The 27,364-nt window shown below is 38.2% G+C and overlaps 1 protein-coding gene across 3 annotated transcripts; it reads right to left on the bottom strand.

Annotated features, from left to right (window-relative positions):
- Positions 1 to 1,292: 1,292 nt before the first annotated feature.
- Positions 1,293 to 25,443, bottom strand: ABHD18 (abhydrolase domain containing 18). 3 transcript variants are annotated; one of them, XM_059826787.1, is made up of 14 exons: positions 25,410 to 25,443; positions 22,234 to 22,385; positions 21,298 to 21,406; positions 17,909 to 17,993; positions 16,678 to 16,778; positions 14,845 to 14,923; positions 14,672 to 14,756; positions 13,842 to 13,869; positions 11,399 to 11,537; positions 9,313 to 9,402; positions 8,482 to 8,583; positions 6,730 to 7,108; positions 4,453 to 4,615; positions 1,293 to 3,426 (listed from the first exon to the last, which is right to left on the bottom strand). In XM_059826787.1, the coding sequence occupies exons 3-14, from the start codon at positions 21,387 to 21,389 to the stop codon at positions 3,375 to 3,377; spliced, it is 1,395 nt and encodes a 464-aa protein (XP_059682770.1). In that variant the 5' UTR covers positions 21,390 to 21,406; positions 22,234 to 22,385; positions 25,410 to 25,443; the 3' UTR covers positions 1,293 to 3,374. The 3 variants fall into 3 exon arrangements, with proteins under 3 accessions (XP_059682770.1, XP_059682771.1, XP_059682772.1); XM_059826788.1 differs by lacking the exons at positions 1,293 to 3,426; positions 11,399 to 11,537; positions 14,672 to 14,756; ... (4 more) ...; positions 22,234 to 22,385; positions 25,410 to 25,443 and having other exon boundaries at positions 4,449 to 4,615; positions 13,842 to 13,848; XM_059826789.1 differs by lacking the exons at positions 1,293 to 3,426; positions 11,399 to 11,537; positions 13,842 to 13,869; ... (5 more) ...; positions 22,234 to 22,385; positions 25,410 to 25,443 and adding an exon at positions 11,085 to 11,098 and having other exon boundaries at positions 4,449 to 4,615.
- Positions 25,444 to 27,364: the final 1,921 nt, after the last annotated feature.

Here is a 27,364-nt window from a genome sequence, read left to right as displayed (position 1 = left end):
TCAGTAACATTTACAGCTATCTGTTCAAAGCAGCCTTTCAGTCAGCGTGTGATATTCCCATTCATACAACAGTCTGCTGCAGATGATGATATAGCCTCCTCCTCTCCTGGCAGCAGCACTCCAAAACCCTACCATCACCTTGCCACCTTGCAAGAGCAACCATCAACAGCAAGGGTGATTTTTTCAATTACTGCTGGACAGTCCTACAATATGCTCTGAGTTTATTATGGTACAACACACCTTTGCTTGGAACACAGCAGCAAGCAGGAAGAGGTTGTACAGATTTTGGACCCTTTTAAAAGTAGAAGGGATTTTAAGTTAAATCCAGGATATTCTAGCACAATGAAGCCACTGAAAAGAGAAGTATAAAATTGGAATCACAACGGTATCTTAATTAGATGATACAAGCTTATTTTCTTTACTAGGTACTGCATGTAGAAAAACATGAAAGCAGCATCGCTGTTTGTTATGTGAAGCTTTTATCTTGTACTGTAGATTAGCTACTCTTCTTGTGCTACAGTACTAGTAGGAAAAAAAGGATTACAGGATGACAGTGAGATGCATTTTGAATTCCTATTAACAAGAAAGAAAAAACCTCACACATAACTGTTTTTTTTAGGATTTTTATTGAAAAACATTAAAACTGAAAATTATCAAGGCCAGTTTTACAATAGATTTAAGACATACAGAACAGCTTACCTGCTATTAGGATTTAGTGCAGGAACCTTATTCCAATAGTTTTCTCATGCAACTGCTGAATTAAAATCACATTCTCATGTAACATCAAAATGGATTATTAATAATGCCTTCTTAGGATTTAACCTTAAAATCTGGTTTAAAAAGTCAATTTTCCAAAGGTTAAAAACATTTACGCAGCAAGATTCCCCCCTTCACAGACCAGCTAATAGCTTCCTGTGTCTGATAACTGGCAGAAATAGACCACAGAGCTCATTTTTCCTTTTTGTCATCCTAACCTGAGAAATTTCTTAAATGCTTCTTACTGGGCTTTCATATTTGGCAACATTACAGTTACATAGCAAAGCATGATTTCTCATTCTTGTCAGAGACCAGTCTTTCACTACTTATCCCAAAAGACACTCTCACAAACAGGAGTTACATTAGCATAAATCTCTTCTGTGAACAGTATGCCCTTTTGGCAAGTTAAACCTTGTTAGTAATATCATCAGAACACTAACCTCAGGATGTCAGGTTCCCATCAGTTATGTAATTCCTAGTATTGTGCGTTTTGAAAATATTTACTTTGGCATGTTATGCTTTGTAGCGTAGAGAAGTTGATGGGGTTTTTTTTTTGTGCTTACTCCCCACCTTACAAAATCTGTCTTTTCTCTCTTCCATTTATTCAAGCCCTTTCCCTTGCTACCAGTCATCTCCCTTTCTCATAGCTGCAACAGAAACAGGACATAAAGCAGACAAATACATTTAAAATGCGAGATCTAAAAAAGTTGGTGAACAGCAGAAAATGGTCTTGTAAAACACTCTTAGTTGATGAATGAGCTTGTAAAACGTAAACCCCATAAATCTTTTAGTGTAGTATTTAAGCCTTCAATTTTACATTTGTAGGCTTACTTATATTTTATTTCAAACCTTCCAACATCCAGTGTTTTACTATATTTTAATGTACTAGTCACTTCACACTTGCTCCCACTATATATAAAACCCACACTGTCTAAAGAAATTATGAAAAACCACTTGAAACAAGCAATTTAACTTCCAACAGAATATAACTTCTTTTGCATTTCCAGTAAATTTGTATGTTAAATAATCTGGGTTATTACAAATTGTAACACTTCAGTTTTACCTGAACTTATCTAATCTTCAAGTGAACCATGATTTCTTCTCAGTTACTAGTCCTGTCTGCCAGACTAAAATTCAAGAGAATATATTTATATAAACTGAGCTTTGTTTGCTTCATACGCTGCCTATTAAAAACCATTATGCTAACCATGGAGATCAATGAAGTACTTGATTTGAAAGGTGTAGAAGTCACATATTCCAAGAAATGGCTGGATTTTTCTGTTTGTTTCTGTATAACTCTGGTCATTACTGTACTAAAATTAATATTGAAGTGTTTCAGTTTTAAACTTCTCTGCAAACTAGCTTTAAAAGAACGTTACAGGAAATTACCACAAAATAAGATGTGGACAGATACCACATACAGCTGATGCATGACAACCTTTTATTCTACTGTAATTTGTTGGCATTTTTGATCCCAAAAGAGGAAACAACAGGCCAGATTTTCTTAAACACATTCATAATCCTAATTTTTTTATTTTCCATCCAATTAAAAAAACAGTGTTGAAAAATAAGGAGCTAACCCAACTGTTTTGATAACCCTTAGTCTCACATACATTTTTAATATTATATAGTGAAACTGTATTTTCATGTCAGCACTGAGTGCGCTTTAAAAAGGACCTCTGTTGAAATATTTCCAACAGATCTTTATAGCACCATATAATCTGCTGTTGATTTAACTGCTTAGAATCAGACTCTTTGTGCCACTGCTTCTAAAGAAAAATGATTACATTTTTATTTACTCTAGCATTCTAAAAAAAAAAATCTGGAAGAAAAAGTTCGTTACTCAACACAATGCATGTAAACAATTAATTACCAGACACTCCATTTTCACTTATGCCAGTTTTGTGAAACCGATCAATAAATTGCTACATGATTCTTCTGGAATGGCACGGTTTGATTCAGTGGCAGGAAAATCTCATGGACGCATTGAATGAAAATATCTCTCTCTCACTCTTCACTGAATTTTGAAAGTCTCTTTTTGCAAGATTTGATGCTGCCCCTTCTATTATAGCTCATTTTCAATTCATAATAGAGAAAATCAGTGACAAACACAAGAGGCTGAGTGCTGGCAAAGCCATAGTACAACACAATAGGAACAGCAAGGGAACGAGGAAGCAAGAGGAAACCCAGGTACCTGCAACAAACTAGAAATACACTAAATGCAAGTGAGCAACTTAGCCCGACAGCAAATTTTACATTCTTTCAATACTTAGATTGGTCTGTTTTCAACTGATACACAATTCAGAATTTATTCGGAATTAAATGAATACACAACATTATGAAACATGAAGTACATGAACCATTCATGCACTAACAAATGCTGCCATTGTTTTTTCACAGGTAAAGCTGAAGCAAGTGTGTCAGAAATGGTGGTGAAATGTCAGAAATGTGGTTGAAATGAAAGTAATGCTGGTACTTTACCATTTTTGATAATTGTTACCTACAACAGTCAAAGTCAGCAACCATCTACTCAATGTTGCAAGAGGCTTGTTTTCCAAATATGAGTTCCAGTAAGCAGAAGTACAAATGAGATCAGTTTGAATACATTACGAAGATTTTTAAACTGCATATTTCTGAAGAAAGCGGTCAAATGCATCATAAATCGCTTGTCTAAAACAAGAAAAAAGAAGATCATTTGTATAATTTGGGAAGGGGCAGATATAAATGGCCTATTTCCATATATTTACAAATATATTTACAAAACTATCATCACAATTTCAAAACAGCATTCAATAAAAACGTGATATTAGTAGTCTTTTCTCCCTCACTGATTTCTGGGATCTCTCGCTTCAATCCAGTAACGTATTTATGTTTCAGGAATGAGTGGGACTGTTTACCAACTTTAATACCAGTGCAGATGTTAATGGATTAGGAGTTTTCTACTCAAACATGTCAGGAAATGGGTCAGAGTCACATGCATAATTTATAATTTTCGAGCAAATCTCATAAAATAAGGCTGAAGTTTTAAATAGCAATAAGCTAGTGGTTAGCATCCCTTGACCTGGTATATTGCTATTCCTTTTTGTTGTTGCTTAGACTTCCTAAATGCGATGTATAGTCTTACTAATTCCTTCTATTTTAAAATTAACAGCACAAGTATTTGAGTTTTTAAAGCTAAGGAACTGCATTTATATAACTGATTTATATAACTGTCTTCAGAAAGTCGGCGCCTAGTATTACTAAGGCAAGAATTCATGCAAGTACTACTCATTTGCAGTGAAGCTTATATTTTAATTCTCAATTGTGTGGGTTTTTTAATTCTCAGAAGACAACATTTGCAAAAAGACAACAGCTGCGCAATACAACATAAGCGGTCACTGCTTATAAAATATTTCTAGTGTCCAGTGAACAAACTAACTAAAAGCTTTTGTAGGAAAACAAGAGTGAGAAGGATCACTCTCTCGCCACTGGCTTACTGAACGATCCGAGCTACATTGCACCTCATCTTTGCTCATAAAAGGGAAATGCTGATATTCTCTTAAAATTATTTCAGTTCCGACAACTCATTCTTCAAAGCAGTATTTGGTATTTGTTGCTTTAGAGTAATTATAGACTTGCTTTTAGAAGAAGAATTATGTGTCTCAAAATTATGGTTTTAAGCTCTCAACTATTTTTAAACTTTCCTGTTTACCTTACCTAAAGAGTCCTTGTTTGAAGAGGTAGGCACTGACATGACCTCCATCCAGATACCTAATTTCACATCCGGGCCAGATTTCTTGAAGACTGCGCACCCCAGTTCGAGGAATATATGCATCCTCCTTAGCTTGTACAACTATGATTAAACTTGGGTCAACTGGAACTAAAGAAAACCAAATCAAAATAGAATTAATCTAAGGTAAGAAATACAAACACGTCAGCTGAGATTTCTGTTGTAAAAATGCTCTCTATTTCTAAAAAAGTTAAAATTATTCTAAGCTTTAATAAAATTATGTTTTCTAAAGTCTCCAGCAGAATTTATCTGCTTTTTGACATTACAGTAGTGAAGCCATCAGTAGAAAAACAAACTAATCAATCCCCTTCCCTCCCTCAAAGTAGAAAACTTCGCAAGTCTTTGAGGCATGATAGAAGAATTGTCTTTCCTCTTATCAACAAAACTCTATAGCATTCAGGTCAGTTCTCCGAGATCTCTTTTTTTTTTTCCCAGCAAAAAGAATGAGGAGACATCTGAAATTCAATAGAGTAGAAGCTTTGTGTATTTTTTTTCCCCAAGGAGAGGAAAAAAGACAACTTCTCATGAGAGGTCAGACAAAGTGCAGTATATGTTCACTTTCTTTTCTGTTTCCTACATGTTTTAGTTACAACACAAAAATCCCAACATTTTGTTTATATATATTTATTACTCATAACCAGAATTGCACCAATCAGATTAGTGATTAACAGGAATAACACCAAAATGATGTTGTGAAAAATAACACCAAAATGATGTTGAACACAGAACAGTTTTCTCTTCACAAAGAATATATGTGGTATGGTAAAGACTGACCAGCCAAGATGTTTGACAATGGGGTGCCACAAATAATTCAGACCCTCTCCTTTCATATATACTACATCATGTATAGAGGATATGTAATGGTAAGATAGATTCTAGCCTTCCATTCAATTTTCCACGAAATCTGAATGTTAGGCAGATTTTCTGAAGCTCCTCTCTAGACATGCTCCAAGGACACCCTTGCAGGGGATGCAATTTCTCCCAGAGCATGAAAAGACCTGGGAGAAGGACTATATCACTTTGACAAGTGCAATCCTCTTAAGTTTCAAGAAAGCTCAATGCTTTAGCTACGTGATACCTGGATAAGTGTCTATATAAACAAGAATGTCTGTACTTAGAATAAAGTTTACAGGTTTTTTTCTGTCTATCGAAATAACGTTTAAAACTTCAAGGAAAGCACTTCACTGGTATGTGTCACAAAACATCCCTGGCTAGCAGTGATCTGGGACGTTGTCCAAGTCAAGAAATCTATGCTAGTGTAGAAATCTTTGGATTTTTTTTTTTTTGTTAACATTTACCAGTGGAGTACTGAATGCCAGAATTAAAAAATGAGGTGGCGCAGGGTCTCAGTATCAAGAATGTTTTGACATTCAAAGACAACTCTGTCAGAAACCTGTCTGAAGTCAAAGTATGTTCTAGGATGTGTCCTAGTGGTAGTCCTCGATGGGTACGTGCACAGTTGAACCATTTTGTCAGAATGGACTGCCACAAAAGCAATTCCAAGCCCCCACTCCAGCAAAACCCTTTCAATCAGCTCTAGGAAGAAATCACTTGTTTGCATTGCCTGCAAGTGGGCCGTTGAAAGGGATTTGTCCAAGATGCCACAAAACCCAGGTTCATCAGATTTAAGGCTCGCTGGGCTATAGCTCCCTCTATATGCTACGCCTGTCTTGGGAAACACTATATTCACCAGACTGCATCGTCCCAGAAGGACCTCTGTGCATTGGTCACACTTGTCTAAAAGTATCATTCAAGCTTGGTTCTCAGCTATGTAAGCTACTTTCTATCTGAAGTCAATATCATATTTCTGCTTTATGAGATTTACTTGAATCTGCCTGAAAAACCTATTAGCAGAGTAATCAGATCTAGATATTACTCACATCACATAGCTGTTTTGTTCTTTTAAATAATACAAATTTGCACTAACTCATACCTGAAAATAGCCACAGCAAGGCAGAGAAAAAATGAGCAAAGATACTGAAAGGCAAGTTTTTAATTACCATTAGTTGGCCATTAAGAAGAAACAGAAAAACCATTAGGAAATGGAGTGGTAAATAGATGCTACTGAATAACACTCAAGATATTTTCATATTTCAGCTAAGGTGCCAGCAGGTTTACACAATGGAGAATGAAGAAAATACCTATCCTTCCAACGTATTTTATTCAGTTTTCCAAACCGCACATTAAAACAAATAAACACATACCTGAGAAGTTAGCTACATGGGTACATTCATCCATTACTCCTTTCATGAACCTTAAGGATTCTCTCTGTAAAGTGTCACTCTTTCTTCTTTTATTTATCCTGTGTCCTTGTGGGCTGGATAAGTTTTTATTGCTATTGCTACTGGTTGAAAATGTTTGATTTATGCACTGCATTTTAGGAGCATCTTGTATTAAGAGTCTTTCTGATGAGGCACTTAAAGTACTTTTATTCGTGGTAAAGCTGTGAACAGCTTCTTTAGATACTGTCTTGTTTGATGAATCAAGGTCGAACATTCTGGAAGTCACCTCCACATCCTCCAGACTGTCCACACCGTCAGGGAAGTTTTTAACAAAGTCTTGTCCCATCTTGAAAGAATCTGTCTAAACAAAGAAAACAGGTCATTTATTAAGGGTTTCTCCTTTAAAGCAGTTGGTTAATCTTATTTTAAAGATCAACTCAATATTAAAAAAACAGGAAAAAAAGATACAAACAGCACTGCTCACAGTACTTGTTATTTTCAGCCTGCATGTCACTCAGTTAAATCCTGATCATCATAACCTCTTGATAATTTCATTCTACATTTCTGTCAGCTTAAAAAATGCAGGAAGTACTTATATATGATAGCTTATACATAAAAATGTATGGTTTTAATTCTATATTAAACTCTGAATTTATAATTACAGCCATTTCAGCTTGAATTCCTGGGCAATAAACATATGTGACCAGGTCTAACGTTAGGTTTAGGACTGAAAAATCTACTGTCTCTAAATACTAGGAAGACACAAGCTGAACATCTTGAAATGTTTCTCCTTTTCATTTTGTCTGCTCCCTCAGTGTTCCTGGAATGTATTTTACTTAAAAATGGCAAGCGGCTAAGTAACTATCTCTACTCCAGCCCCTCTTCTCCTGTCGTTAAGATATTTGAAAAATATCTTGAAATATCTTGAAATATCTTGAAAAATGTCACAAAGCGAAGAATCTTAGGAAAAAAGTTATTTATCATAATTGGCTAGAAGACAGTGTTGCAACATAAAAGCAAGTCTCAAAAAGTTATCACTCCAATCTAAAAGAGCAGTGAGGCAATGAAATTCCCCTTGGGAAGAGTCTTTCAACCCTAGTCAAAAAGAGTCAAGAGGAAAGCAAAAAAAATATGCAGACAATAAATTATATTTCTTAAGGAGCAAGAAGTTAATTACAAAAGCTATACCTCATGTTTATCCCAACCGCCTGTGCAGTCAAAGTCTAAAGCTGAGGGAGGGCTAGCATCACACACAGAAACAGAAATAGAGAGACCTAGCACTCTAAACAAACTAGTAAAGTAACTTAATGTTGCTACATACTAAAAATATTCTACAGCATTGAATATTTGGAAGCAACTGCTTCAAAGGGCAATAAATCATGTTTTCATATTTACACACCAGGCTATTGGTTTCCCAGACTATAAAGCCAGTTACTGGGAAATATTATCTACAGTTTCAATGTTTTGATTAAATTAATTTTATGTTGCAGATTACACTAAGTGTGGTAACGGAAAAAACTTGTAGCAAGGGCTATACTTAACACACATTATACAACCAAAATATTAGCTTCTGTTTTTCAGAAGGTTCTCCTTCAAAGATTAACTTTATCAAAAGCATAAGGAAACACAGGCAAACATGTTTTAGCTATTTTACTGGAAGTAAAAAGAAGTCACATTATTTGTTAGATTTGCACATGTAAATATTAGCAAATAGGGAAAATAAACTATACTTACTCCACAGTATTCAAGCATTTGAATGATTTCTTCTTCATAAACAGTTTGTGTAAAATACTGTTTCTCTAGCTCTCTCCAGTTCACTGCCTTGCTCAACACACCCTGAGATTATAAACACAAGCGTCCAGTACACAAGTAAAACCCAGAGATCATTCTAAAATAATGATATACAGAGAAAATTGATCTGTTGCTCTCTGTGACCAGATTTTTCCAGTGGACTTCCCTAAGTTTCCAGGTAACCCTCAGAATTATTGGAATCAAAGCATAAGCACATATTGTAACATAGGACATGGAAACCCACCTCCCTTTAAAAAACAAACAAACAAGAAAACAAAAAGGAAAAAAAAAGAAGGCAGAAACCGGTCCCACTTCGGGTTTATACACATCTAGACTGGGCTAAACCAATGATGGGTGTCAAAGCCAGTCTATTCATTCACCTACCCTGGCAGCAGCAGTTAAAACAGGTACCCCTCATGGTAGTAGCAGCATTATCACCCAACTATTTAAGCCAGGCTTTGAGCAGAAGAAAACATGTTTTCACAGCTTGCTTTCTCACCTTCCCACATTCAGACCAGAACTCTAATCATTGTCCCACAAACCAGCCCCAGCCCCTAATTTGGTACATGACCCACTGAAGTAGCTCAAAGCTACCTCCCTTACCATGTGTTGTATATCCTCAGCAGGAAGGGTGGGTTTTGCCACTAGTCACTAATAAGAGGCCGAAGGGTGACGAAAAGCCCTAACTGAAAAGGTGAATGTGGCCAACCCAATCCTTTTAACTTACATATCTGATTACATTCTAGTACATTAACAAAAATATATGTTAATTACCGTAGTAAAGACCGCAGAAGCTGTTGACCAGGAAAGACACGGAATCAATGGCAATGGTTTAGGCCAGTTTGTCACTGCCAGTGAAGCCATCTAGAATCAAAGGCACTTATTATGTATTTTAATACTGAATTCACAATATGGTAAAAAGAACTCTCTCATCTTCAATACAGTATCAACCAAATACCCAGTGCCAAAGCAGTTAAGGACTGTCACAGTTGGATATACTTTCACCTATTTAGAAGACACAGCCTATTCTTCAGTGATGTCCCTAGCAATAAACATTGCTCTGGATAGGACTAGTTTCAAGGCTGAATGGGTTTTTGTTATAAGAATTCCCAATAGAATATTTATTCTGACTGTTTAGTTGTTTACCACCATGAAAAACATCTACAAAGCATTTTCATCCAGCTCTTGCAAGCTTATTTCAAGGCAAAATGAAGGCGATCTACGAGAAGAACTATTTAAAATTCTATACTTTTTCAATTTGTATACCAGAAACAAAATGTGGAGGAGAAGGAATTCAGCATGTTAAGTGGACCCTTTTTCTGTCCTTTAAGGTTTAAATTGTTACTTTTACATCAGTTCTTAGAACACATTTTTGTTTATCCCGAAAAAAAACAGAGCAAAGAAGCTCAATGTACAGAAGTTCCCTATATGGTATGTTCTTGACAAGTTTTATTTTATTGCTCTAAACTGAACAACAGTGTAAACCCCTTAATACAAAATACCCCATGTCTGGGCCAGATGTTCTAATAAAGGGATTTATACAACTGAACTATAATAAGTTACAAGAACACCACATATCTATGTTCCGATAGCCAGAAAGTCTGACTTCTTTCTTAGTTCCTTTCTTCTTAGTTCCAGCTCTTCCCATCAGTAGAACTGAATTAATGCTACCTACCTTCTGTCGTAAAACACATTCTATAGATGATCAACATCAAATATGACTTATTTCCCTGGTTTTAAATAGTACCAGAAGTCCTATAAGTAAGTTAGGACTAGCCAAAAATTTATCTTCCTGGACTAAGAAAAAAAGTTTCAAAGGAGTTTCCAAAGTCACCGTCGCAGATCTTGCCTCCTTCTATACTTATGCTGTATGTGACCATTGGTATAGGACACAGTACTCGGTTATTCCCATAGCATTTGCACCGCATTTGAAGCGGCCTGCGTGGTTAGTGGTGCATATACCAGTTTGAGAATTCCAATCCAACTTACAAATAAGACAGGGAAGACATGTTTAACACAGAAGTTGTTGTTTCAGCAGGGTGATGTTTATGTAAATCAAAGGTGCTTTGTACATTTACAACATTTAGAGTTAGAAAATTGTGCTTTGGGGGAAAATTATTTTCCTTTCAGTAAACACTACCATTACCAGATTATTTACTTAGCTCCTAGCAACAAACAAACAAGGATCAGCAAAACAGAGGTATGTGGTTTTAATAAGCTTTGTACCTATGTCTCACAGACCAATGATTATCTGTAGAGACACAAGCAGTAGTGTTTTAACTGTGTATTAGTCTTTCAAGCATCTTACTAATACACTACTGTTTTAGTTTGAATATGCACAGTGTCATACACAACATGTTATCCACTTCACCACAGAAATCTTCTCTAATCAATACCAATGATTGGGGGAATTAAGATGAGTTGAGAAGAGAACTGACACCAAAAGTCAACTCAATTACAACATGCCTATAAAGAGGAGGCATTTCACACTATGCATTCAAACACAAAAGTTTAAGAGGGAGAACTAGCAATTGATCAGTACAGACCTTTTTTCAGAAAACATTTCTCCCCCCGCTCCTTGGGGAAAAAAAACATAATTATGTGAGAGACTTATATTCTTATTAAGCCTGTCAGGAGATGGCTGACAAAAGGCTCTATGATTTGTCAGTACTTATTGAGGATTATACTAATTCAGCACCACAGAACAAGAGCATTGCAAACAATTTGTTTCTCATGACTCTAAATGTTTATTTTGAAGTACTTCTGAGAGGAACACTATAAAACGAATTATTTCCATATGCTAAATGATCAAATGAGAAGTTAAACCAAAAATTACTGAACAGGAAATATAAAAGCTTACATGTCCTCCCATGGATATTCCAGTCATCCCTAGCGGTCCATAGCCTTCTCTCTCTAGCCAGTGCAAAAGAGCTGCCGATTCTAGAACAAGAGCTCCTCCCATCACAAACAGGTCCGAGACATTTTTTAAACATGACCGTCTTTTCTCCCCAGAAAAGGAAAATATAGGATTTATTTTCTTAGATTAGATTTTGACAGTTCTCATCATTCTATATGAACTTTTATACAAAGCCAGATGACACAGAGAATTTTGGAGCTGAACTCCTGTTGATTCAACAGGATAAAAAGCAAGTCCAGATTCTCTGGCACTTGTACATTTTCATTTAAATGAGTACTAGGAATAGACACCTACTAAGCTTCTAATGTAATATCACTGACAGCCTGGTCTTCTAGAAACAGATATTACTAACATTAGAATCTCATTTGTAGTAATCTTGTGTCCTGTAACGTTATAATGGATCTTTTAGAAATAGAATCAAAGTGATACAGTCCTAGACATACACTATCTCGCTTGCAGAAACAATATTTTTTTTCTTTTTTTTTTTTTTTTTCTTATTTACCTGTTTTACATCATTGAAAAATTGCACACAACATTTGAAGAGCAATCAGTATGTCAGCTTTGGAAGCACTCATCAGTGTCACTGTACGACTGAAATTGTAAAGGGGGAAGTTTGTCACGGTACTGAGAAATTCATGTAGTGTACTGCAAAGCATTAAAACACAGAAGAAACAAAAAAAAAGTAGAAAGCTATTCAGCTGAACCATCACAGGGACTCTAAATAGTGGAAAAAAAAAAAATTAATTTTACTGAGCAATTAATACACCTCTAGTTTGGGGAGGGGGACTGTGTATTTTCAGTATCACACAGTCAGGTTACAAAAGGCTGGCCTCTTCTGCCAGCATATAATCACACTTGAGACACTCTGAAGCACAAGGACAAAGCTTACTGTGCAAGCCACAGGAGAAATGAACATAGCTGCTGCAGACCAGTATTTACAGGCTAGTGTAATTCTTTCCTACAGCTTTGTTATGAGATTCCTCAAGCCTCTCCAGCTACTATATTTATTAAACACTGTTACTAGCATATTAACTAAAACCACTGCTGCTGCTGCTTTGTAACCTCATATCGAAGAGTGACGATTACTGGTTGGGGTACTAGACTGAGCACTCCCCTTTCAAAGAATCCTTCTCTACATCATGCATATACTAAGCTGTCAAGCTAGACAACCAAGAATGGAGTTAGAATATCCTCACCAAATTATTTAATTTATTCTTCTGCATCAGATCCTCAATAACTGGGGAAAAAACCCACCAATGGATGTATTCCAGCACACACTCTCTCCTGTCACTTTCCTATAATCCTACACTTCGAAATGCAATAATCTATATATATATATGTCTAAGCAGTTTTCCTATCAAAAAAGCAATTTTACAACAATCATCTCAGTTGGTAAATGTAACTCACTTTCTTTAAAAAAGTGGTTCTTATGTCAAAATAAATAAAATTCAGCATCTGCTTTGAAAAAAGATAGAAACTTTTTGAATTAAAATTTTCTCCTTAAAAGTAATTTTTTTAAGCTTTTGGATTTAGGAAATCCAAATGCTGAAATCTAAATAAAATCTAGAAAATATAAAACGCTGTAGTGTGAGACAGTGCTCCTGGTGAAGTCCTAATAGAACGGACAGGTTTAAAAATAAATCACCTTCTATGAGTCTTCTACTCATGTTAAATGTCCAAGTTAGGATTAAAAACAATTTAAACATCAGTTCTTATTTGGACTTTAAGAAATATTGGTAGACTAAAACCACAGCTTTGCCTCAGACACATATCTTTTGAATTCTGTTTATACTCCAGTGGTTCGGAAAATGTGAAAAGCAAAAAAACAGGACTGGCTAATTAGGCTTCTAGATTCACATTTAAGAAACCGACTCAGGGAGCAAGTCCTGTAAAATACTGAATACTGCATAGTTTCCACTGACTAACAAACAAGCAACACCAGATTTATTTACATGTCTGACTGTAAATCCTTAAAATATCTTGAAAAAACAAATTCTTAGCAATTTTAACAGGAAAATACACTATCCGACCAAAGATTATTCACAGTTGTCTGAAATATAATTGCAGCATTTGTACGTGCACAGTTATGAATCAGGAAGATAAACTGGTACTTCCTTGCACTCATACTTGCTTGCATCTCACTCTATACTGCAAGTTCATCTTGTGCAAACTTTGCTGATCACTTCAATCTCTTAACACAAAAAATGACAAAGCAGTCTAGCAAAGGCTAGACAATTTCACATTAGCACGTTACAAGTGGTCCATGCTTGGGATTTTTTTTTTTTCTTAATAAGCTATCCAAGTTTATACTACTTTGAGCTTCTTGAGAAAAAAAGAAGTGGTATTTCAAAAAGACATTATCCATAAATGTAATGGTAATACTTACAGTTGATCCTTAGGTTTTCTACAGCCATGTACAGGACTCAAGTTAAAGAAAATTAAAAACTTCTGTATAAGAACTGGCAATTAAAAAAAAATAAAGTAAAAGAAAAGAAAAGAAATCACATACATAAATAGCACAGATTAATTAAAATTTAGAACTTAAATTCCCAATGTTTAACTGGAAGTAAATCAAGTTAAATGTAGTTTGATGATGTAGTTTGCAACGTAAGAGTCTACTTTTGTCAGATATATGGGTAGGAAAAAAGTGTAACCAGAGATCCTATTTAATAAAACAGATTAACAGCGTTATAGAATTTACTGGTGAGTTGATGATAGGACAGAAGTTCACTTTTTTTTTTAAAACTACATCTTAAACGGTAGCCGTAAGTTTCTCAAAAGTACCTGAGGTACCAAAGGGTTGCATTTGAGAAGGGAAGGCAGGAGAGGCAACTTTCTTTTCTGTCATTAATACATGCAGAAATCACACAGTATTATGTAGAATGAATGCATGGTTTTCACTCCGTCATGGCTAAAGGAATCATATCAGTACTTCGATCAGTACACAGATTCACATCAGAACTTTTACTCTAATGACTACATAAGAAGCTGTAGAAAACATTGTCAAAAAAATCAGAAAAGCAATACTTGGTGTACAAGTAGCATATTATATTAACTGTGTTCCAGCTTGTGTTTCATGCAATGGTCATACTTTGCTTCTAACCACTGAAAAGTCCATTGGAAATTGATCCATAAAGTAGGTATTATACCAGTGTGATAAGTCGTCTACCTTCTGGAGAGAACATTAAGAATATCATGCTTTCCACAAAAGGATATAATAAGGATTTTCTAGCAACAGGGAAGCCATACAGGCTTCTTTAATCATTGGGCGTGCCATTAATGTGCGTCTCCTCCAAAAGTGCTAAAGATAAGATGTACAAACATATATTACGATAAAATCTGATTATTTAATTTATCGTAACAATCAGTTTTACATTTTACATACTCACATGGTCTCCAGTGCCTGCTAAATGAATGCACACAGGTCTGTGCTTGCTATTCCATTTTCTGGGTATGATGAACTGAAATCTATGAGAAACAAACACCTATTTTAGCAAAGTAAGTATATCTATTTACAAGCTGCGCCAGAGAAATTAATCTAGGGGGAAAAAAAAAAAAAAGAAAGAATAAAGTATTTTCGTAATCCATGCAGGCAAACTGCCAGCGATTCAGCAATATCATTTTTCATAAACACATCCAGCAAAGAAAGGAATCTAAAAGTAGGACAGAATAAATGCCAAACAAGAAAAGGAGCCAAGCTGAAAGATCATGTTCCTAAAAAAGACCACTACCTCATCATCACAATTTAAATTTTGCAGACTAGAGAAATGGAACTTCAGATGAAGAGCAGCCTAAACAAGTATGACTAGCTCTCCTAGGCAGCATTGCTGGTTCTCTCCTGAGGGCACAACAGCTGAAATTGAAGATTAAGATGAACAATATATTTAAATTAAAAAAATAAAAATAAAAAACCCAATGTACAAACCATGAAACTATTCTATACACCCAACATCAGTCACTTAATGTCTTCTGCTGCTACCCAAGTTATTTACAGTCTAACTACCGGGGAAAAAAAAAAAATCACTTCCGAGCCACTAGTGTTTTCCCCACAAGATGGAGCACTGTTATGTACAACAGTGTTACACTTCAGAAAAAAATATTCACACAATGTACAATGATCTCAAGGAAAATTTGTAAAGCATTTAAAAACTGTAACAATACTGTCCAATGTAACAGTTAGCGTAACTTGACTACAAACTGTAAGAGAACGCAGATAAGGAAATAATCAGTATACTGTATTTTCCAGTATGGTACTAATTAGTCCAATAATGTTAAGAGACAGTTTCTTTCTCTAACCAATGGAGGGGCGGAAGAGAACTGATATTTTGACTATCAAACTTTTTCTGACAATCCTTAGTGTAACATGTTTAAGTGCACATAAAAACATCCACCAGTAATATTGATAAAATTGACAATGCAGTATCAACTTGAGCTGACAAACTTTTATGTTTAATTTTTAAGTTATTAAACAAAACGTGGAAAAAAAATTCCATCATGAAAGTTTAGCTCAAAACTAAAAGCAAACAGAAATTATGCTCCCTTTCCAAACCCACTCCTCAACTGCAACACAGTGTTAGTGTGAAACCAGCAAAAATGCCATTAGGCATCTTCAGAGTGTTAGGGATCATCAAGCTTTCTGTGAGGATGCTTTTTTTTTGGCTTGCCAACTAAGAAAGGCACCAGATTCTCTTGCTACAATGAACTTACTACTTCAGTACATATACAGTATTTTTGTATTCAATGTAAATGGAAGGCTAGAATGGTTCCTTCAAATACAATGTAACATGCTTCTTTCATATAAACAGCTTTTCCTGCTACGTATAAAACAAACAACTACTGTCCTGGCTACAGTATCCTTTATTTCCAGCATCCTGTTCATTTGGAAAAAAACAAACAAATAATTTAAACAAACCCAGGGTATTCCTTAGCTTTGTACAATATGATTTCTACACTAAAAAAAAAAAAGTCCCCTAGCAAAGGACATACTTTGCTAGGAGACTTTTTATTTATTTACACACAGATTAAACTACCACATGAATAAGATTTATTTTCACTTTTGAGATCAAAATCTATTTCAACACATTAGTACAAAACCAGTTTGAAATATTTTACAGATAATTTGTATTACGATAAATTACCTTCACAACAAAACTACTTATAGACCCTTCTTATTTCTCTGCAGTACTAGTTCCAGAAAGGCAATACCACTTGGTTTCTCCTACCTTGCCACAAGAGATTCGACTGGCAGGATACCCGGGACATAATGAGCCAATGGGGAAATGAAGTGCCCCTCAAGGATTTTACAGTCGGATTGCTCCTCAACCTACGGAAAGAATGGGATGATAGCAGTATTTTTCATATCAGTGTTTAACTTGCTCCAAAAGCCAATCTCTTAAACTAGAAGAATTTGTTATAGGATAAAATGTACATAAAAAAACCCAAAGCTGAGGTCTGTTTCAAATATAGGGATACGTGTTATCAACACAGTCAAAACATTTGTTTCAAACTGTGCTTTTATTAAAGGAATCAAGGAATCAAGGAATCAGGTGTAATGCTATCCCATTTGAAATAACTTCCATAACACATACTAAGTTTCGAGCATTTTTTGAGCTTTAAGATCTGACATCCCACCTCACACCCCCCCTCCCCCAACTACTGTATTACTGGGGAAAAAATAAACAGCATCTATACAGCCACTGCTTTATTCTCTCAGTCTCCTTCCACTCTCTGCTAGTAGTCAGTGTGACTGATCATTTTCCCATCCCTTCCAACCCCGTTTCACATTTTTGCCATTGCCTCCTAATTCTATCCACAGCAGCTCAATAAAAAACCCAGAAAAAAAATGAAAACAGCAAACTGTTAAAATATTTGGCTTGCCACAGCATTGACCACCAGTGCATTTATTTGGCTTTAGAACTACTCTTCATTTCTGACCCCCTATTCACACTTTCTCAACTGAAAAGTCTTCAGGGCAATGATTACTTCTATCTGCACACCTCACTTGGAAGCACAGGGCCTCCTTTTTCCAAGCAAGAGCATTTGAGAACTCACACTACATTGCTTTCTTTTGCCTCTACAGCCTCACTTCCTCTTCGTTCATAGATAAATTCTAATGTCCTTTTCTTGATACAAAGCAACTGAGAACACCAGTGAAGTCAGTTAATGCCACCTGTCAGAACACTGGTGATCAGCAAAAGCTAACTGAATATTGTCAGAGGTGCATTCACCACCCTACCTCTATGTACTCCCTAATGCAAGTCCCCAGTTGTCAATCCCAAAGCAGGTCACGCTGTGATAATGTCAGACATCAGGAAAATGTAGATTCACATGACATCAAGATTCAATTCTTCTATCCTATAAAAGCAGCCTGGTAAGTACTAAGTTGATTTCACCTTTATACACCATCAGGAAAATAAATGGATTTAAACTGCATCATGTCTTGCCTTTAAGTACCTTGTCAACGAACACTGGGTAATCTTTTGAAACCAGCGTCTGGCATTTTTCCCTGTTTCCAATAATCTTTCTGAATTCAAATATTCTGTTGAAAGGAAACAAGTAGAGAAGATTCAACTTTTAATCTAAAAAAAAAGAGAAGATAGGTGTGTATATATATATAAAAAATTTCAGGAACAAAAGTAAGCCACACAAAAAAAAAAAGTTACGAAGCCAGCTTTGCATTTACAGTTTAATCAGGCTACCATAGGGTAGGTATATAAGAATGTGTTTAAGTTATTAAAAAAAAAGCTCAGGTACATTGCTTGCAGTTGCACAGATCTTAGTTAGTATTTTACACCTGATATGTTGAAAACTTACTTCATTTTTCAGGGCCAAATTAAGAGATAGTAACCTCCTACACTTACACATCCTTGTAGCCACATTGGGGCCATACAGACTGAATGAGTGAAAAAACAGGCTGGACTGCCAACATCAAAGTGTAGTTGCCAATGATCTGAAATCTAACTTGAAACAAGTTACCAGCAGCACTTCGGGAAGTTCATGACACAAACTGGAGAGTGAGGTTGATAGCTGGAATGTAGAGCTGCCATTCAGAGAGACCTGGATAAGCTGGAGGAACAGGTCAACAAACATCCTAAAGCTCAACAACAAAACTGCAAAATCTTGCACCTAGGACAGAACAGCCCCATGCAACAATACAGACTGGGAACTTCCCAGCTGGGTAGCAGCCCTGCAGGAAAAGGCATGAGGCTCCTGGTGGACAGCGAACTGAACAGTTAGCAGCACATCCTTGCAACTAGGAAGACCAATGGCATACCCTCTACATTTAGCAAGAGGGCAGCCAGCAGGTCAAGGGAATAAGGTTTGCATTGCCTGGGGAACAGAAGGCTAAAGGGCAAATCTAGTTGCTTTCTTCTGCTACTTAAATGGGCTGCAGTGTCTCACACAGAAAATGAAACTAGACTGTGATAGGACAAGAGGCAATGGTTGCGTGTTGCAACATAAGAAATTGCTACTGGAACACAGTGAAAGATTTTTTTCCACAGTGATAGTGGTTAAGCACTGGAAAAGACTGCCCAGGCAAACTATGAATGATCTCCACCCTCAAGGGACTTGCACAACTCAAATAGATGAGGTGCCAAGTGACTTGAATCAACTAAGTTAGCTTTGTTTCGAATAGGGATTTGGACTGGATGTCCTCAAGACTGCCCTCTCAATCTTAAATACTCTATGCTAAAAATAACTTACTCATTCTTATGGTTGTAAATACACACAAAGATATTACCTGACCACCTAAAACAGCCAATTTGTGTGGAAAGTACAGAACAATAGTATAACAGGAATGATCTGTTCACCTTCCCAACAACAGAGAAAACCAAACCAAAAGGACAGAAAGAAAATCCTGTTTACCACCATATCAGAAATAGCTCTTCTATATAGCCTTTGCTTTTCTTATACAGAACAGCAAGTGCATTAAGTATTTCTGAGAAAATAAGCATAAAGGTATGAGGCACGAGTATGGAGGGTAAGCTAAATGTAAAGATGTTTTGCTTGAGGATTTAGTAAATCCTCTAAAAATACTGCATTTATGTATTTCCTCTGTAATTAGGAGGATACTGAAGGCTAAATCTTGCATGTGTTGAGGAATTTCAACTCTTGCTAATGAGCAGAGGATAAAGCATTAGGATATCAACAGCCATCACATCAAGGGTGTGCACATAAAACTTGAGATTACATCTAGGCAGGGTAGTCTGTAGTATCAGTCAATCTCAGTTAATGCTTGAAGTATAAGAAATTTAATAATTTCTTATGATGGAGCTTCACAGTGATCAGTTAAAAAAGACAAACAACACTGACACTGTTTCCGGCATGACAAGGCATGCATATTAGGGAGTGGTACTCCCTCCTCCCACCAGCCAGTGTGAGGAATCAGGAGGAGGCAGTATTCTTCCTTCTTCACCCAGGTGAAGCCAGGCTGCTCGGGAACAGCTCACCTTCTTCCCAATTCAGGGGCAATACATAGAACAAATTCTTCTTCCACTTTTCAGACCAGCAGGCCAGCAGGCTTGCCTCATGTTTCCCCTACAGCTTTTCATCTCATGTGAGAGGTTTTTTCCCCCCTATGAAAAAGGAAGAGCCATAGCCAACACCATTATTACTACCAGCAATGCTTTTTTATTACTGTTTGACTTTAGTGTGGTTATCCTTATAGACCCCATGCAATAGAAAAGCCTTGCCTAGTATTGCAATAGCTAACAGCAGAATTAGTCAGAAGTTCCCCTATATAGATAGCAATTGTGTTGGGAGGAGATGGGGATGAGTGAAGCTTCATCATGTCTCACCCAGAACGTAGAAGTTTTTAAGAGAGGGTTTTGATAACATTAAAATGTCCCATTTCAGGTACACACACAGAGAATACAGAAATGCTGCAATCAAAACAAAAACCCTCATCTTTTCCTTATTGCAACAAAAGTGAACTAAACATTTTAAAAATCCAACATTCTCATTTTGGAGGAAAGTCTGCTACTTAAGAGAAAAATCAACTGAAGAAAGACATACAAAGCAATCCAAATGCTGTTTCAAGATGAGATGTTTCACTTGGACTTAAAAACAAAAAACAAACCCCCACATAACTCCACTGCTATCCACAGTGAACAAAATTTTATTTCAGTATTTTTTAGTTTTCTTTATTGATTTTCAAATACATAAGAATTAGCTTATTAAATGCAGATTTATCATTTCCTATTTAAATGCTACATGATGCAGGATATATATATTCAGTCACTTAATTTTTAAACTTAAATGCAAGTGCTCAACTTCCAGGTGTTACTCTTAATAATAACTAATAGAAATCAGCAAATATTTAAAAATTAAGAGGTACTTCCATATTTTTCTTATTTTCAAGACATCTACAAAGAAAGCATTTACTACTTTGGGCTATCAGAGAAACTTCTGATTACATCTTACACTTTTAAAGCTCATTAAGAAGTTACAGCAAGCTTGCAACATCCTCTTTAATGTTAAACAGAACAATTACTCTGCAATAATTCAGTAAGTTTTGGTTTTAGAAAACACTTTCCAGAGATGCTGCCTGAAGTATGTTATCATATAGGCATAAGTGAAAAAATGTAATTGAACACATACACATTCTCTCAAGAAAAGCCTCTTTAAACAAAGATTTAGCAAATCCCTTTAAGACTTCTTTTAAATCCAGCTTATCCCTTGGTATGGAAACACATGATTTCCAGAAGAAAACAGACTTCAACATGTATGTTTGTTTTTTTTTTTTTTAAATACAGGATAGTCGCAATTGTTGGCACTTCAAGCGTTGTTTTTTTCTTTTAATATAAAGTAACTGTTTATGCTGTTATTTTTTAACAAGTCACCTTTTCAGATCCTCTGGCTTTCCCCATCCTCTGATGAAAATTTTAGTGAGGAGGAGCTTTCTGTACAAGACATCTAATTTACTTACACCCATTAGCAGCAAACTGACATCTAGAAAAAAAACAGGTAAAAACAAGGCAGTTAAAGGGGTTAACTTGAGTGGCAAGTTCATTGATTGTAACACAAAGTAGTTTCTTATTCTGGTCTGTGTATTAATGAAAAGCCATACCATTTTATTCCAAGGAAGTTAACCTTGACATTCAGGTCAATTCTTCTCATTTTAAACAAAATACAAAAGGCAGTTAATACAAACTCTAGCTTTTTTAGGAAAATGGAATTTAGGAGTAGGAATTTAACATACCTAATATAACCAGAAATTTATTACATAATTGATGACAAGCCAACCAAAGAGGCATATAAGGTCACAGAACTAAGTCTTCAACCAGTCCTAACTGTATTTTACTTGAACCAATAAAAGAAAGAGTAGTATTGATCTCTGTCCTGTCGATATAACTATGATGATAAAAACTTTTCAGTCAAAACGGGCTTTCACAAGCACATCTCAGGATGTAAGCTTGAAACGATATTTGGTTTTAAACAACTAGAAGACTAGATCTCTAGCTACGCAATTATTCATTTGTAAGAAAAATAAAAAGTAGCTCCAGTTACTGATGCAGAGAAGGCTTATTTTTGTAAACTTGTCTTCATTGGCATCTTAAGCATACATCCTAACCCTTATTTTATCCACTCTTTTCCAATTTTCACCAACTCATTCTTACAGTTTTGAAAATTATGCTCCCACTCCCTTCAGGGAAGAAATCATGCTGTCAAAATCCTTAACAGTATCGTTTCTTTTTCAGCAAATACACAGGCTCAAATATAGCTAAAGCCAACAAGATTTTAGGCAAGCTGAGTATTATTTTCAAAGCAATACTTACTGAAGTGAACAGGGAGCCACTACTGTGCTCTTCCAATGAGGAAGGAAGAAAAAAATAAAAAAAGAAAAGAGAACTCAAATCTGGTTTCTTGGTCAGCAGGATAGAGGCTATTCAATTAAAAAGAAAAAAAAAGGTCCAGGATCCGAGTACACCTAAGAAAACAACAGATTTAATAATCAAAGACTTGGTTAGTAAATTATCTTCACTGTTTTCTAGTATTTCCAGATCCCTCCATACTAGATGGTCTAAATAACTTCATCACATTCCAAAATAGTGTAATTTAATTCATGGGGGTTTTTTTCATTTTAATCCAAAGTTCATTTATTCTGCCATACTTTAATATGGTCATTCTTAAAATAAACTTGTCTGAATATAACAAGTTAAAATAGAAGTCAGATTAATAAATACATTCCTTTGCACTTCTAAAAAGACAATACTTAAGAATTAATATACAGAAAAAAGAAAAACACTTTAACACCTAGAGTAAGTTACTATTAAAATAGAAATTACAGACAACTTAAGGTACTCGAATACTGGAACAAGCATCCTAGAAAGCCACAATGGTTCTATGTTCAGTCATTACAGAGCAGAAATAAATACCTGAAATCACCAGAAAGTCAAAGTGGGGACCTTCTATTTTAACACTGTGGAAAGTGTTACTTCCTTCTCCACCAGTCCCAAACAGCTGACACTGTAATCTTATTATTCCGATCCCTATCTGCTTTGTCTAATAGAACCACAACCTCAATACAATCTTCCTTCTTGCCCACTCTGGATATATCCATTGACCTCACGTGCTGTTGGGGTGTCAGACAGGAAATGTTTGCCTGCCTCTGCAAGTGTGTCCCCCCCCTCTGCTTTTTGGAGCAGGGGGACAGCTTGGTATTTTCCCGGTGCTAGACGAGAACTGGGTGGTGGAGACAGAGACAGCAACACAGAGTGGACCCTCTATGGAGTCTGGGTAGACAGTTCAGAGTGAGTACACACAAGAATATACCTATGCTGCCAAAAATATAGTAAAACTAGACTTGCAGTTTTATCTGTACACTGCTTACCAGTAATTGTGAAAAGAAATAATAATGAACATTTTGATGCTTAACAAAGCAGCCTTGCATGTTTTGTTTGTTGTTCTGTTTTTTTTTTTAAATCCTCTCAAAAATAAAAGCCAAATAAGAGAGAAAACATTGAGACATTGATTTTGCTGTGAGTTCGAAGGCTGGCCTGATGAGCTCTCTCTGTTGCACCAAAAGAATGCCAAAACAAGTTTCTAGACAAGTACATCATATTTAAATGCAACATTGACTGAGGTGAAAGGGTTGTCTCATCCTGTATTCTACTTCATTGATTGAATAAAGACTCTAAAGTAATTCAGGATATTTCAATTAATCAGATTCAAGATTAAACCACTACTGGAAAGAGTACAGAAAACCCTTTAACAAAAATGTATTTCAAGTACGTGAAGTATGTTGTATAGAAGTTGTCAGAAATATTACTGAGATAAAATAGGGGTCATACTCCCATTTTGTTTATCTTAGTAAGAAAAGGGTTAGACATGCTTCAGTCACTGCCCATCAGTATCTACACGGAAACATAATTACAAATACTTTTACTCTCAGAAAAGGCAAATCCACTGTTTGAGGCTGAAGATGTGTAACTTCACAGTAGCAATAAAGAGTGTATTTTAGCAGTGAGAGTTTGAACTTGAGAAATGAATCAGCGGAGCTTGTTTTGGAATGCAACAGGATTGCTACCACTTGATACCACACACGTCACATCACAATCGCTTTGTAAGACAGGTCAGCTGGAAGCACTGACCTGATAAAGTCGCTGCATGGTTTTGTAGCTCAAGACACAATACCTCTGTTATGAACGTTCAACGAGTATATTGCTAACACAGTAAGCTTTACATAATTGTAAATATAAATTGTAACAGATACAAAGGCAGATTAAGAAGTAATCCATTAAAAAAAGGCCTACATTTTAAAATAGTATTTTCCAGAGAAGACGACAAGGAAACCTAGAGATAAAATATGATTAGGCTCTTGCCCTAGGAAGAGTGTTTTTGCTTCCAGAAGCTTCATACTGCATACTAACTATAAATTTTTGGTGCGTACACTTATTTCACAGGAACAGACACAAAAATTCATTCAAAATCCAACACATAAAAGGTCAGCTATTCATTTTTATCCAGTGCATGCAGCCTCAGTTAAAAGAAAAACACCACTGGAAAGTACATAAAGACTTTATTAAAGGCCAAGACTACCGCTTCTACGCATGAATATGAAACAGCTCCCACCAAGAAGTCAACCTGAAAAAGCCAAGGAGGTATATGTGTTTTAGAAGGCTGAGTCCTTAACTTCCCTGCCCTATCACTTTTATTAAAAGCCTCTCTTCCAACTAATGTCAGGTCATGGTTTTTTTTTACTTTTCCCTCCAATAGAAGAAAGACTGCTTAAAAAAAAAAAAAATCACAAAAAAGTCACGGCGACAAGTCAGAAAGAAGCCCCACAACAATCTCACACGACGGGTTACAGAGGAGCCTGCGGATAAACAAAGGGGCCTAAGCCAGAAGCGTTACACCGACCGCCGAGCAGCTCCTGCCGCTGCCTACCTGCCCTTCCTCCCCTCGCTCTGTATGTGGCTATCAGCGGATGCGGAGCCTAACCCGAACATTTACGGGTCCAAAGTGCAGGGCTGGACAGACGGTGCCCTGCCGACCCCAGAGGCGGCAGGTGCCCCCCCCAGCCTCACCGGCGGGAACCCCCTCAGGCCGCCGAGCCCTCCGCCCGCCCCGAGCCGGACCCAGGCGCCCCCTGAGCGGCCGCGGGAAGGGGCGGGGGGAGGCGCCCAACGGCCTGTCAACGACCCGAGGCGCGGCGGGGACACGGCCGCCTGCAGCCCCCTCAGCCCCCCGGACATCCCGTCCGTCCCCCCGCGCCAGGCCAGGGGTCGGTAGCCCGCCGCGGGGCGAGGCTCCCTCAGCCGGCGGCGGGGACGCGTCCGCAGCGCCCCCCGGGGCCGGGCGCAGGCGGGAGGGAAGAGCCCCGGCGGGGTACAGCTCCTCCTCGCCCTCAGCTGAGAGCCGCACGGAGACCAACCGCCGCTCCCCGGGCTGGCTGCCGGGCTGGCGGCCCCCCTTCCCACCGCCTCCCGTCCGCCCCGCGAAGGTCACTCACCCGACGGCCCGGCGCGGCCGGTGCTGGGGCACCACATGGGCGGGCGGGAAAGGGGCAGGAGGAGGAGGGAGGAGGAGGAGGAGGAGGGAGGAGGGCGGGGCCGGCCTCAGGCGCGGGCGGGCGCACGTACGCAGGCGCTTAGCAGAGACGTGCGGGAGGCCACTGGCTCCGCCCCAGGCACGTGACCAGCGCTCACGGCCCCTTCCCCGCCCCGCCCGCCGCGTCTCGCGCTCGGCCGGCTCCCCGGCGGTTGACGGCGGCCCCGGCCCTCGCGCCCGGCCGGCAGCGCCCACCAGCGGCGGAGGCGCGGGGGCGGCGCGCGCGCCCTCTGGCGGCGGGCGCGAAGGGCCGGGGGTGGGTCCCGGCGCTACGGGGCTGAGAAGCGGCCGCGGCTGGGTATGGCGGCCGCCGTCTCCAGTCCGGAGGTGGCTGCTGAGGGGCAGGAGCCTTTGCTGGGTCCCGGAGAGGCGGAGGAGGAGAGCAGGTAGGGGCTCGTTCCTTCCCGCGCCCCTCCTTTCCGAGGCGGTGAGGCGACTCCTGGTGCCGCGGGCGGAGGGGAGCTGCCCCAACAGGCGCCTGCCGTCCTTCCCGGCTCCCGGGGGCTGAGGCGACGCCCGCACGAGCCGCTAGAGGAACCACCACCCGTGGGTGACAGGTCCCTTTCCCGCCCCGCGTGGGTGCTGTACCCCGCAAGGAAAGCCCACCCCTGAGGGAAGCTGCCCGCCTCGGGAGCCGGCGGAGGGGATCCGGGCCGAGCCGCCTTCCCCGAGCGCTGGGGTGGCCTGGGTTCGCGGCGCCGCCGCCTCCCTCGCCCGCTGCGCCCTCCCGGGGTCCCGGACCGGCGGCGGCTCTTCAGCCTGCCCCGGGCCCGGGAGCGGGGCGCGGCGCTGCCCCGGCGGGGGCTGCTGCCCTCTGTAAGGAAACAAACGCACTCGCTTGGGAAGTTCCTAAAAAGCGTAAAACTCGATTGTTGTGGTGCTGAAGTCTAGGTGTTTAATAGCACTCTTCTCGTCTGGGCAGCAGCAGTTGATCACTTGTTTTTTCCCTTCTGTCAGGAAAACAGCATCTTGACTGGGTAGGGGCGGCTGCTGCTGCTGCCGTCTTTGCTGAAGCCTCCTCATACTTGAAGCGTACCGCTTGATTTAACTAAAATCTTGAAAGTAACCAAGCGTAGCATATGCATAGCATATAGAAGAGTTTGACTGACTTTTTCCTACGCGTGATAGGCAGTAAGATTACAAAGTACATTTAGAAGCATCGTTTATGTGGTTAAAGTTTCATTGAACCATGACACTTCAATGGTGTAAACATTTCTGAAGAAACAAATGTACAGATCGTGCTGTGGAACAGCTATATTAGCTTTAAAATTGCACGTATGCCTAAGTCTATGTATGACCTGTATAAACAATGTGTATAAACTATGTTCAGGCATATATAACCTAGGTCTGCATCTTATGGACAGATTTATTTTTTTTTAGAATACTTCAAAACCAAAAGAAGCGAAGAACTCGAAATGTTCTTCCTTCTGAAAAAGTATGTGGGTCTCAAGGTGCTTATGAATTTTAGAAAAATAACTTATTGCTCACAAAGTTTGTAATTTCTGTTTTAAATTTTTTTGCAGCAATATCTTCAGCAATATCTTTTACATACATTGCGTTGTATAGTTATTTTCTCATGGTAAGAATAGGCTGGCCATGCCTTTTAGTTTAATCCATAGTTATTTCAGGTTTGGGGGTTTTTTTGCTTTAAACTCACAGTTCTGAGAAGATGTCTGGGGTTTTATGGTTTAATACACACTTCTTAAAGCCTTTACGGGATATCTGTGATGCTCCAAAGTGTCTATACAAAGAGATCGCAGAATTGAAGACCTCTCTAGATAAAGATCTCTTTGTGTAACGTTTGAATGCAATGGTATGTGATAGTATTTCTATTAGGTTTTTTATTTGTCAATCTAG

This window comes from Gavia stellata, chromosome 19 (genome assembly GCF_030936135.1).
Source record: "Gavia stellata isolate bGavSte3 chromosome 19, bGavSte3.hap2, whole genome shotgun sequence".
Taxonomy (NCBI): Eukaryota; Metazoa; Chordata; class Aves; order Gaviiformes; family Gaviidae; genus Gavia; species Gavia stellata.
This window is presented reverse-complemented; position numbering and strand designations above follow the sequence as displayed.